The 13401-nt window shown below is 49.7% G+C and overlaps 1 protein-coding gene across 1 annotated transcript; it reads left to right on the top strand.

Moving 5' to 3' along the window:
• The first annotated feature begins 2238 nt into the window (after nt 1-2238).
• On the top strand, nt 2239-12591 carry LOC112944689 (vitamin D3 hydroxylase-associated protein-like). The gene is made up of 16 exons (XM_026036220.1): nt 2239-2279; nt 3121-3350; nt 4451-4564; nt 4909-5052; nt 5443-5576; nt 6089-6295; nt 6563-6603; nt 7222-7346; nt 7953-8078; nt 8416-8513; nt 8658-8757; nt 9597-9640; nt 10640-10679; nt 11044-11152; nt 11465-11610; nt 12458-12591. Exons 2-16 carry the CDS (start codon nt 3141-3143, stop codon nt 12581-12583), a joined length of 1764 nt encoding a protein of 587 aa, XP_025892005.1. The 5' UTR covers nt 2239-2279; nt 3121-3140; the 3' UTR covers nt 12584-12591.
• Nucleotides 12592-13401: the final 810 nt, after the last annotated feature.

The following is a 13401-nucleotide window of genomic DNA, read 5'->3' as shown; positions in this document are numbered from 1 at the left end:
TGGGTTCAAGCAATACTGTGGTTGCTTTTGGACTGTTTGAGCTGTCTGGTGCTTCTAATCCTACTCTTGTGCTTTCTGGACCTGTTGGCTGGCCCTTCCAGGCTGGAAGGGAATGTGGGGGTGATGGAGGAGGATGAAATGCTTTGATCACATAATTGTGTTTTGAAACAAGGCATCAGTGTGGCATGGATGCGGCAGGATGAGGCCTCACCCTGGTCTTCCTTCTGCACTACATTAATATGTGCCAATCCTGGCTCCTGAGCCTGACTCATGGTTCTCAGTCCTACCAGAGCAGGGCAAGGAGCCACAGCACAGCCCTCCTCATCAGTGTCACAAAAACCAGGCATCAATGACAATGGGTCACTGATGCTATAAAAAAGTGTATAAATATGTCTAGAGGATGTGTGATGGGGCTGCAACCACTTTATCTCCTTTAAACTAATGCAGGTGAGGATAGCTCGGAATTGGGACAGTTTTTCAAAGGCAAGATGCCCTTGGAAAGTCAGTATCTAGGACCAGGATGCGGTTTTGTTTGTTCCCCAGTCCAAGCTTGAGCGCCAAATACAGTTCCAATGAAAATGGATGTTCTTGAAACTCCAGTTAAGTCCAAAGAAGGTGCTTAGAAATAAATGAGGCACCATCTGATGGTACTAACTATGTCTCTCATGAGTATGGTCACCACTCCCACATGGGGATCTTGGGCTTGAACCAAAGCCATATGAGAAAAACCTCAGAAAAAAAAGATGGAGCTGTGAGTCAGATAGACCTGACTCCTCATCTGTGGACCTGAGGTGTCATTTGGGACATGCTTTTGCTTCCCCACTTCAGTTTCACCATGTACAAAAATGGGGAAAGCAACATGCTCAGCTATGTCACATGAAGGTGGTGAGCATGGGTTAGTTCCTATCTGTTAAATGGTTTGGTCATGGCAAAGCATTACAGATATGTGATATTTTATAAGTTTACTGTGGTCTTTGCACTTTCCGGGTCAGTGAAGAACCTGTGGCAGCAGAATATTGTGCTGGAGGTAATTTCTCTTTCTGGATAGAAATGTTGGGGGGGTGTGCTCAGGAGGGGTTGGTGTTTAACTTTGCCTTTGCTTACATGGCTACATGGTCTCAGCTTTCCAGGCTGAGAGAAGCCATCAAAAGTAAAAGGTAAGAGACCTTTCTCTTGGCAAGTTGGGCCATGTCACAAAGATCTGGTGCAAAAAAGTATTTTCCCATATCCTTTTAAACTCGCATTGTAAAGTAATTTAATGATCTACTGGCTCACTGGACACCCAGTTAAGCCTTTCCCACCATCCAGGACTGATCTGTGTCACCAGAGTGATGGAAACTGGTGAAGCAGGACTGGAGCATCACAGGGAACTACAGAAACCTTGGGCTAAGCAGCTGAACCAGGTCAGCTGAAAGCAAGATGGGTCAGTTTGTGTCGGGTGCAGAAACAAGCACAGGAAACTTCTTTGCCCAAGTCCCGTGCATTTCTGGGAACTCTGATGGATGCGGAACTTGGATTGGAGGTGCACTGGGGACTCTGTCTAGCATTTGCCCTGAGATGGTCCAGGGTTTCTCTTGGCTGCGTAGCTGGGAGGATTTAATCTTCAGTCCCCTGCAGGTACTTCCATTCCTGTGTCCCTGTTGCAGACTGGAGGGAACCGTGAGGCTCCCTGTGGCTGTTGTAGCGCATGGCTTTGCCGTGGCCGGAGAAGCTGTGCCTCTGGCTCGTGCGGGAGGCAGAGATGCTCGCCCAGCAACGGGAAAAGCGACTCCCTCACCAAGGCTCGGCCGCTGCGAATGCCGCTGTGGCTGCTGATAAAATCCCCTTTGAAAGGCCGAGTCTGTTCGGACACAGCCGGCTCAGCCTCCGTTAAACATTTACCAGGTGTCTAAAGGGCAGGATCAGAGAGCAAGACCTAGCGTGCAAGCGGATGTGGGAAGCCAGTGCCCCAGATGCCTCCCAGGAAGGGGTAAATAATTCCCTCATCTGCTGAGCTAGTTGCAGGGGTCTGCATTACACCCAGATCCTCAGAGCCCACCCCTGGCTCAGGAAGCCCTTGCACAGATGCCTGGAGTTGAGGAGAGGATTTGGGAGTCACTGCATGCTCTACTCGCACGCACCTTCCCAATGCATCTGCCTGGTGTAGCTGGTGTCACGGGCAGGAGCTGGAGCTGGATTGGCTGCTGGTCTGTCCCAAGGGGCCTAGTCTGGTAAAACCAACAGTGGTTTTGCTGCGGATGCCACGCAGAGGGAACACAGTAAAATGCCAGCTTAACTAGGTAATTGTTGTAATCTTCAGACTGTTTATTAGAGGATGCCAAAGAGAGTTTTGACCAGAATCCCTCATGAATCTCATCAGTTAAAAACAAAAAGCATATTTGCTACTGTCACCAAATTTAAGGGGAAGCAAGAGCAAACTTGTCTAACAGTTTAGAATGGAGCTGACAATAGGTGAAAAAGAGTGTGTGAGTGGAATCTCTAGCCTTAATGAGAGAAGGTCTCTTTGTCTTTCTATATCCAGTTCACACTGTCTTGGACTGGGACTGGGTTGTGGGATTCTGTGACGACCTTTGTGAGCAGAGACTCATGGAGTCTGAATGGGGACCCACCGCTGTGCATGTATCACGGCAGTGCTGAGCTGTATCTCAGCTGAAAGGGGAGCAGCACGGGCTAAGGAGTTTGGGAGCTAACAAGGCACCCAGCCCATATGTGCTCTCTTGACATACCATCACCATCGCTGTGTGGGGAAATCTTGTGATTTCCAGCTAGATTTTTCTCAGTTCACACTGTCCTTCTAGGTTGCCCAGGAAATAGGAAAGCAGCTATTTCCTTGTGTCTTCTCTTCACCTATCCCACAGCCATTCCCTCCCAAAGGTCATCCCACCATGGTCCAGAGCACCAGGACACGTCCGTCATGCCTCAGAGATTCACTGACCATGCCGATTTCACCTTCCCCATTTCCCAGTCAATCATTGTCCCCCGCACGCCTTGCTGAAGGAAGCTCTGCGGTGACTGGCGTTGGACTTTCAAACCACTTTCTGAGCTCACATAGTGGTGGTGGGAAGAGGGACAGGTTTGGGAAGGCAACTAGGCTGTCTCAACCTTTTGGTCCATTCCCAGGACCGGTGGGCAGCAATACCATGGAGCAGCAGCAGCTCTGGGAGCTCCTGCCGGAGTGGGAAGTGGGTCCTCCCACTGCCCTCGCCCTGCTCTGCGGCTCAGTCGCAGCCCTGGCTGTCTGGAGGTGGCTGGGCGAGCGGCAGATCCAACAGAAAATGGAAGAGGCTCGGAGGAGCCGGGATCAGGGTGTGAAAAGGATGGAGAAGGCTGTTCAGCGGTTCCAAGAACAGGTAAGGTGCCCCTCGGGGGTCTGGATCACACCGGGGGGGTCTGCTGATGTTTCTCTCCATCCCCTTCTAGCTCACTCTCCTACAGCTTTTCTAATACGGAGCCTGGAAGAGATTTGCCAGCAGCCTGGAAAGGCTGCGCTGGGAGGAAGGGAGATCACTGCTCTCCTCACGTGGGATGAGATACAGCGAGGGTCTGTAGCCAGGGAAATGTGAATTACACACTAGGAAGGGGTTTTGGACACGCAGGTGATAACGCATTGCACTTTCACCGACACAAATTCAGGTTCTTAAGGACTTAGAAATGTCTGTTCATTCTAGAGGTGCAAGAAAGAAATTTCTCTTCCTAATTCCGAGTTTATTCAACCGTCCATACCCTTCCCCTGTATCTTTGGCTCTACAACCTTCTTGATGGCTCTCAGAGAGTCTTCAAGAGAGCTTTTTGCAGGGATGAGAGTGAAGACAAGGGAGGTCTCCCAGACCCACAGACTGCCCAGGAGATGCTTGGCCTGACTTAACACTAACAAAGCAGAGGCATTTGGTGTCCTCTGGGAACAACTAGGACACAGCAGGGATGAATAAAGCAGGCACCCAACCTGCATGGATGTGGTGACAGATTCCTACTGGGACATTGATTTTTAACCCCTTTTCCTCCCTGTTCTGCTCTTTTCTGATTATGTCATGGGCAAACCCTTACAGGTTTACACGGGTAATGTACCTACACAGAAAGCACATAACTACAAGTGATATACACCTTTATGAACCTTTTTTTTGAATATAAAATTAAACCATAGAAAGAGCTGGTAGTAGAGAAGTGCCAGGCTTATTCATTTGAGTAGGCCCTACTGGCTTCTTTGGAGCTTGTCAGACTGGGTTGACTCCAGAGCTGACAGCAGTGCCTGTACCCACATGGAGGGATGAAGGGCCAACCTGAGACTTGTGTGCAAAGAATTCATTACCAGCTCATTAGCTCTGTTGTTTGCACAGCTGAGATCACCTTTATATCAAGGGTAAGTGTCACAGTGCATGGAGGAAAGCCCAGAAGCCCTGCCTCAAGTACCTGGAGGTGCTGTCCTGGTGTCCCCTTCTTTTTCGCCTTGCAGGTCTCCCACGTCCAGAGCACTGACATCTTGTCCCTGCCCCTGGTCGAGCTCGCCAGGAGACTGCGGGAAGGGTCTCTGTCCCCTGAGACGGTCCTCTACACCTACATAGAGAAGGTGAGAAACCATTCACAGCACGAAGGGCAAATCACTTGCATTCCCCACACCATGGTGTGTGGTAGGTGGTTGAGGGGATTTGCTGGAGCTGTTGATGATGACAAGTCTTTGATAGAGCAGGTAGTAGAAGAAAGACGGTAAAAGAAAAGGGATCTCTCTGTCTCCTTGGCCAGACCCCTCCTGGGTAGCCCTTTAAGCAGTTTGATCTGGGATACTCTAGGAAGGGCTTATCTTTCATGCTGAACCACTAGTCTTTCCTTTAGTAATCCAGGTAGCTACTGATTGTACCTGGATAATTGGACTGTTCTTAACCAGCATATTTTTCTCAATGTGTCCTGGCAAAGGCCCTGGAAGTGACCCAGCAGACAAACTGCTTACGACATTTTATTCCGGAGTGTGAGGAGCTACTCCAGGAAATACAACGACGAAAGGAGAAAGGGCTGCTCTACGGCATTCCGGTCAGCATCAAGGATCACATTGGCCACAAGGTGCTTCCCTTTGTGCCCACAAAACATCCCACAGGGAGTTAGGTTTGGGGTTAGAACATCCATTACGTCTAATTCTGGGAGCAGGACACTGGGTTCAATCTTGAGGCACTGGGCAAAGGAAGAATATCTGTGGAGTTGCGTCTGGGATGGGTGAGCATGAAAAGGAACAAGGACAGCTTTAGGGGAAGCCTTACCCCTACAAGTGCTTGGCAGCTCTTTGCTACCATAGTTATCACTGGGACAAGGAGTCTTTGGCTTTTCCTGCAACTGCACATGCAAAAAGGGGCAGATTAGTCCTCCAAACACAGATACCAGGTCTTCCTTCCCAAACTGCAGAGGATCTGCACTGACCCTCTGCAGGATCCTCTCCACTGTCTCTTCTCTTCACAGGGACATCTGTCAACCTGTGGCCTTGTGCAGTTCTTGAATGCCCCAATGCAAGAGGACAGCGTCCTAGTCAAGGTTTTGAAGAAACAGGGGGCCATCCCATTTGCATTTACCAACGTGCCGCAATCTCTCTTCAGGTAGTGCCTTATTGGAACCCTCTTCTCTGGCCATGCTCCTGAAGGTAAAACCCAGCGCAAGAGCCAGGGGACAGGCTCCCTTATGGTTCTTGAGATACTGTCTGGCCAAGTTCCCCTTCCTGCCAGCCATCCCAGTTCAGTAGAAAATGGCTATAAAAGCCATTTAATAAGATTTAATGGAAAAGGCACACAAAGAAAAAAATCAAGTGAACTCATGTATTTGAGGGAGCACTTGGCTGTGTTTTCTCCACCACAACCCACAGTAGACAGCTTGAATGCAGCACTGGGACTCAGAGGCCCTAGTTTGATTCCCTGCTCACACATGGTGATCTGTGACCTAAGCCTGAGCCTTGGTTCCCAACTCCTTCTGATGGGAAAGAGCCATGTCCCTAAGGGATTACAGTGGAGGAAGGGGTTGGCTGTGGCACACGGGCTCAGGGCAAGGGACAGTCAGAGGAGGGAAGGCATTAGGCTGTTCCTGACAGGCTGCTTGCTGATTTTCTTCTCCCCAGCTACGACTGCAGCAATGCCATCTTCGGCCAGACGCTGAACCCTCTCAACCACAAGAAGAGCCCCGGAGGCTCCTCCGGTGGGGAGGGAGCCCTGATCGCAGGGGGAGGCTCCATCCTGGGCTTTGGGTCGGACATTGGTGGCAGCATCCGCCTGCCATCCAGCTTCTGCGGGCTGTGCGGCCTTAAGCCCACGGGCGACAGGCTCAGGTAGGTGCCAGGCTCTGCAAGGAGCCTCCAAACCCACGCTGCTCCTCACAGCCCCGCCAAGCCCACACGTTCCTTGTCCGGCACCAACTGTGGTCAAGGATGAGCTGGGGCTGCTGCAGCAAACTGACAGATCTGTCATACCGAACAGCAGGCCCCTGTCAAGGGACTGGGAATTCAGACCGAAGACCCACCCCGGCCATCCAGGTCTCTTGGGATTATCTTACTAATGGTGAAATGACAGTGTGCTTTTTCTGTGCCCCCTCCCAGCCTGTCTGGAGCAAGTGGCCCAGTCAACGGGATCCTGGCAGGTATGTAAATTTAGAGTTGTTTTTCTATATATCAAAAAGGCTGTGGGAGCAGGAAGGGTGGAAGGGGAGGCCAGGATTACTTGTGTCTGGACTCTTCATAGGACAGCATAAGGCTTATGCTTGGGTTCAGTGTGCCTAGATTGCTACAGCTCCTTAGGGTCACCCAAGAGACCCTTATGAGGTCCCTTATGTCATCTCTAAGGCCTGCTGTAGAAGCAGAAGGGTTTTATTCCCTGTCTCTGCTTTGTTTAACCTATGTGCCTTCAGTTCAAGGATCAGCTGTTTATATGACTGGGCACATAAAGTGGAGGATAACAACATGATATTTTAGTGGAGAAGCTTAGACCTGTCTTAAGTACAACTGAAGGGTTGATGCCTCTAATAATCTTTGCTTTTGCAGAGGAAGTCCGGATGGATTGGCCAGCATAGAGGCAAACAGTGGTCCCCGTAGCGCACACACAAGCTCTGCAATGACCAAGAGCTGTCAGAAGGCTCCCTGGATCATCTCACCTCATTGTCTGACCATCCCTTGCAGCCAACTTGGCCACACAGAGAAGGGAACCAGTGTTTGGTATAGCTGCTTGCTCAAAGTGTATGTTGCTTCTCCTCCTCCTCCAGTTCCCTGTGTACTGGGGCCGATGGCAAGGGACGTGGACAGCCTGGCCTTGTGCATGAAAGCGCTGCTCTGCAAGGAGATGTTCCAGCTGGACCCCACTGTGCCCCCCATCCCCTTCAATGAGGAGGTGAGTCCTTAGGGAAGGAGCCCTGGTCCTCTTAAGGGCGCCTTCATGTCAAAACGTGAAGAGACTGCCATTTATTCCATGCTCTTAGGGGTGAGCCACAAGAAGTCTGAGGTGGAATTTCCCACTGTGGAATTATAGAGCCAGTAGTGAACACCAGGGCATGGGACAGATGGAGGGAGGGAGAGTCCAGTGTCCAGACAGCTCCAAGGATCCCACAGCACAAGAAGGAAAAAATACCTCCTCAACATGCATATTTATCAAGGGTTCACAAATGATAACAGCATAACAACATTGCTAATTTTCTTTGAAGGCAGAAGTCAAACTGTTAGAAAAAGATTGGTTAAAAAACAAAAACAAAGTAATTCTTTTTTGCCTCTTAGTCATTGTATGTTGGGTTTTTGGATTTAGAAACCCCAGCAAAGGGTGGGGAAAAGAATGGAGAGAAAGGAGGGTCCCGAATATTCGGAAAGGGAAACTTGTGGAAAACATAAGCAGCAGCTCTCTAACACCTGGACCTTCTATCCCCTTCTGTAGTGGCTTGAGGAGGGCGGCAGGTCTAGTCACAGTAAAACTGGAAGTTGTTAACTAGTGTCTCCTTCCCTTTAGGTGTATTTAAGCTCTGCTCCCCTCCGGATCGGGTACTATGACACTGATGGCTACTTCCCACTCCCTCCCTGCATGAGACGGGCAGTGCACGAAACCAAGGATGCTCTGCAGGCAGCTGGGCATGAGGTGAGCCTGACCTCACCAAACTCTTCTCCTAGGGTGTCTCAAGCTTTGCCTCTCTCGGTTGCACTCATTCCTCATAAAGTAGATAGGAGCCCCAAGTCCATCTGAGAATGGACCAGCCATGGGTAACAGTGTGGGGGAAATACTCTGTGGTAACAGAGATTCTGGTGAAAGGCGCTACGTCCACATTCACAGAGCAGTCACACACACATCTCTGGGGTTGTTGTTCCCTCTCATTCTCCTGGGAAGTGGCTGTCCTGCATTTGAAGTATTTCCACAGTCAGACACGGGAAACCATCCACGTGCCCAAGCTGCCACATTATCTTGTACTTTGGTGCAGTTGGTGCCCTTTGCTCCACCTCGGATCCACTATGTCATGACCGAACTGTTTTTGAAGACATTTTTTGCTGACGGAGGCAAAGCTTTTTTGGATCTGTTGTAAGTAGGAATCCTCTGGCAGAAGTGCCATAAAACATCTCGGTCCCTGACTCATCTTTCCCACCCCAAACAAGAGATACTCAGACTTCTGAGATAAGCAAATGGCTTCTCTGCCATGACTCCCTCTTCCTCTCTGTTCCTCAGCACGGGAGATATTGTAGATCCAGGCTTGAAACCACAGGTGAATTGCTACAGGATCCCAACACTGGGGAAGAAGCTGCTGGCTCTGATTCTTAAACCTCTGGTGAGTCCCCAGCCTCTGGCTCAAAGAAGAGTTGTGTCAGTAAAGCCTGTGGTGCTTGAAAGGGTGGTGGTACTGGGAGATTCCTTAACTGGAAATCCTGGGATTTCAGACCAAGGCAAAAGCTTGGAAGGTCTTTTCTTGCTGGGATTTAAGGAAATGAGGAAAGGACCAGCCAAGAGGTGTAAGAGGATAATGCAGAGGCCACACTAAGGAGTTATTCAAAGACTGGGTGCAGCTGTGCCCACTTTCCTACTGGTTCATGCAACTGGGAAACACAGCAACAGGCACTCTGGAACCTGAAGCCCTATCCCTGTGTTTGGATCTCCCCAAAATGCTTATTTTCATGGGAATTTCTCACAGTTAATAAGGGTTGATGCTCAGTGGCCCCTTCACCAAGTGAGCATCATTTTGTAGCATTTCTCTCCTCCATTCTGTTTTCTCTGGCTCTCTGTTCACTTGGGTTGTTCTCAGCTAACAGGATCAAAAAGATAGCAGTGAATGGGAGACAACCAAAGTGTCTGCAGAAATCTTGTTTCTGTGGGATAACACCATAAAAATGTTTTATTTACTAAAAATAAAAGGTGACTTGTTTCACATCAGTGTTTATGTCAGATGCAAATATAGGGCTGAAGGAAACAAGTTGGGAATCAACAACAAAGTTGGAAACGAGCACAGACAAGAGCTACGAGAAATATTTTTAAGCAATTGACACTATCAGAGAAGTGTCCCCAGAAAGAGCTGGGCTGTGACTGGAGGTCTCCCAAGATGATCCAGGTTGTGTGTCCCACATCACAGCCTAACAGGATGCTCTGCCTAACAGGACTCTCTTGCCTCTGCAGTTTCCCCGCCTGGCTGACTACCTGAGGGCCTTGTGTGGAACAAGGTAGGACAGCACCTCCTCATTTGCCCACTGCAGTGTCTGTGGGGATGAAGAGTGCCCATAGCAGGGTGAGGGACACCGGGCTCAAGATACTCTCTGGAGGGGCTGCCCCCTGTCCTGACTACACTTTAGCCTTAAGGAACACACCCCTTGTATTATAATGCCTTCCCCCAGGGCTTCAAATCTGCTCTAGGTTGCTGCAAGGCGAGCAGCAGTTGACCATGTCCTGCATCTCCCACGGCCAAGACACAAAGTCAAAGGCTTGACATTGCACGCAGGTTGCTCAGGAAGCATTCCCTCTGGGAGAGAGACCCCAGGAGACACTGGGGTGTCCCAGGAAGCAGATGCACCCATCAGTAACGGCTGGATCCACCAAACCTGCCTTGGGTGGGGGAATGGAAAACAGCCTCCCGTGGTCTCTGTCAGCCCTGTTTCTGGGCATCTACCACATCAGACTGCAGTCCTCTGGGCACGAGATGAGTTATAAAACACTTAAGAAATTCACTTTCACAGCTAAACCAAAGTTTTATGTAATGAAGGATTAAATGACATACCCATCACATCCCATTTTTGTTATTCTGTATAGAGACCAGCAATAAAGACACTGATAAAGAAACCAGATCCCCTCCAATACAAATGAGTTCTCCAGTTTCTTCCAAGATACCAAAAATATATCTGTTTAACAACTACCTCAGGCAGTCTGATAAGAGACCTTTCCTCTTGAACCAAATCTGGGATCTGCAAGGGATTAAGGGACTTAGATAAGGTCATACAGCACGCTTGAACAGAACTGAGTATTAAACCCAGCCTCACAAGAAGAAACTTCATTTCATCTTTTCCCAGACATATACTGAGATTCCAAAATAAGCTTTGGAGACAGTGGGATACATGCACTGTTTTGAATAACTGCTAAAATCAGTGAGGAATATCAATTTGGAAGATAATTTAGGAAGTCTTTCTCTCATTTTAAGGCTTAAAAAGTTACTGTGGTTCCATTTGCAGGTCAGCAAGTAAGATGTGGAACCATCAGCATCAAATAATGGTATGTTTTTCTCTCCAACACTATGCTATGAGTTGGGGCTTGGGGTCATTACTTAAGGGGTTGTGGAGTGCTGAAGAGGGCAGAAGATAGGAAAAGCACAAAGAAGAGACAAGGCTGGGCTTGCTGGGTCTTTGGTTCATGCCAGGATGGCCTTCCTGGTAGTGTTGTGATTCTGCAGTAGCTTCTCCATTGTGCAGACAAACGCTGTAACCAACTGCTGCCTTTGCCAGGCCTCTTTTCCTCGTGCTCTGCCCTGCGGGATGCTGCCTCCTTGGCATGCAAGAGCCTGGAGCACAGCTCAGAAAGGCTGAGATGCTCCACGCGCTGACAGGCCCTCGGTGTCCCCTCTGCTCTCCTCCGCCAGGCGTACCGCACGGAGTTCATCGCCAGCTGGAGGGATCTCAGGCTGGACGTCCTGCTTTGCCCTGTCCTGGGCCCGGCTTTCAACACTGGGTACCCTGGGAAGCTCCTCAGTAAGTGACTCTAGGGCCCTGCCAGGAGGGGAGAGGACCTCTGTGGTTGTGACTAGACAGGAATGTGCAGCTGTAAGGACTGCTAGCGAGTTTCCTGGCTCCCTAAGCATTTTACTGGAAAACGAGGACAGACTTGTAGAGGAAGCGATTTGAGGAGAGTTCTTTCATGCAATGGGACTTGGACTCACATACAACCAATTCTCTGTGGTGTCTCCTCCCAGATACAGCTATTTCTCGGGAGGCTTAAGAAATATGCTTAAAGTTTGAAAGAATATAGGTGGCTACCTGAGATCTTTCTTTTGCTTCTCTCAGCTGCCATCTCCTCCACGATGTTGTACAACGTCTTGAACTTCCCCGCTGGCGTCGTACCTGTCAGCAGAGTGACGGAAGCTGATGAAGAAGAGCTGAAGCTTTATGAAGGCTACTGTGACGACCCCTGGGACAGGACACTGAAGCAGGTCTGTTGCACAGAAAGGGAACTACTGGAAAGAGGAGATGAGGGCACAGGAGCATCTCTCCTATGAGGAGAGGTTGAGAGCACTAGTCCTGTTCAGCCTAGAAAAGAGAGGCTGAGAGGAGATCTTATCAATGTATATAAATACCTTAAGGGAGGATGTCAAGAGAAGGGAGCCAGACTCTTTTTCACTGGCGACCAATGACAGCACAAGAGGCAATGGCCACAAACTGAAGCACAGGAAGTTCTGCTTGAATTTGAGGAAAAACTCTTGATTGTGAGGGTGACAGAGCACTGGAACTGGTTGCCCAGGGAGGTTGTAGAGTCTCCTTCCTTGGAGATAGTCAAAACCCCCCTGGACACAATTCTGTGCAATGTGCTCTAGGTGACACTGCTTGTGCAGAGGGGTTGGGCTAGATGATCCCCAAAGGTCCCTTCCAACTTCCTTCTGTGTGGAAGGAACAGAGGCTGTTAAGGGTACTCAGACTAATAATCTTGGTAAAATCAGGATTTTCTAAATGCCTTCATTAATATAAGCACAGTGAGAAGAACGCAAACAAACAGGTAAAATTCTCTATATGCTTCATAAATACATTTCTCACAAGTCCCAATGGTAGGTAAAAATCTGAGAGGGACTAGGGGAGTATCCAAGGCCTAGTTCACAGTCTGCAAGCAGAAGGGAGCTACAAAGCCAAGGCTTCAGTGAGCAGGACCTTCTGCTAGCCCCAGCCTACAGCCCTGCACTGCAATTTCCCCCTGCCCCTTGATCCATTCTGCCAGGCCCAGGCAGGGAGCCGTGGGAGGTCTGAGCTCCCGTGGGTGCTGCCTCACTGCTTGTGTCCCTGCTGCAGGCCGTGCGAGGAGCTGTGGGGCTGCCCGTGGCCGTGCAGTGCGTGGCCCTGCCGTGGCAGGAGGAGCTCTGCCTGCGCTTCATGAAGGAGGTGGAGACACTTCGCCGGGAGAAGACAGCAATGTAGCCTCTCCAGCCCTGGACCTGCAAGGGCCGGAGGCACCAAGACACAGAGGAGAGTGCTCTGACCTCTCCCCACTTCTGAGCTGCAAGATCTAACAGCAAGGAGGGAAGGAGAAAGGATCATCTGTTGCCTCTCCCACTCCTTGCCAATACGTACGTAGCCTGGAAGGCACATGGTGGGTTTCCTAGTTAGCCATTAAAAGGATTATAAATCTGCCTAATTTCCTCCATCTTTGCTGGGATGCCACTGTGTTTATCTCTAAACATCTCACTCACTGAGACAGAGACTAAGCAAGTGTCAAAATACTTTTTCCACAACATCATTGTGCAAACTCTTCACACCACCAAGCCCTTTTGCTAGAAAGGGCCTCTGCCTTGGCCACCTCCCCTTCCTCCTTGGCAGAAAAATTCAGAATGACTAACGGCACCAGCCTGACATTGGGGCTTCACAGATCATGCTGTGATAATCACATCCTGCTGCTCATTCTCATTTGTTCCCATAAACTGATATGCTCAAAAACAATCAGTTCCTCCTACTGCATTAATGACTCTGCAGTGTTCCCTGACCAAGCACACTGTGCAGCCACAGAAACGCTCACGCGGGCCCAAAATGTGGGGCCGGCAGCAGTGCTGCCTTACGTTGGGTTCGCAAGGTCACAGGCTGAGAAGTGCCAGCTTCCTGGAAGGATGGGCATGGATGGGAGGTTCACCTTCATTTTCATGCACGTGACGTCCTGCAGAAGCAGGGCAATGCTTCTCTTCAGAGAGAGCAGAGGATCCATAAAGCTCAGTAATATTTTCTTGCTGGCACACTGGTGTAAC

This window comes from Nothoprocta perdicaria, unplaced genomic scaffold, assembly GCF_003342845.1.
Source record: "Nothoprocta perdicaria isolate Ctin4 unplaced genomic scaffold, notPer1 scaffold_0, whole genome shotgun sequence".
NCBI lineage: Eukaryota > Metazoa > Chordata > Aves > Tinamiformes > Tinamidae > Nothoprocta > Nothoprocta perdicaria.
The sequence above is the reverse complement of the archived record's forward strand: the minus strand, read 5'-3'. Positions and strand labels throughout refer to the sequence as shown.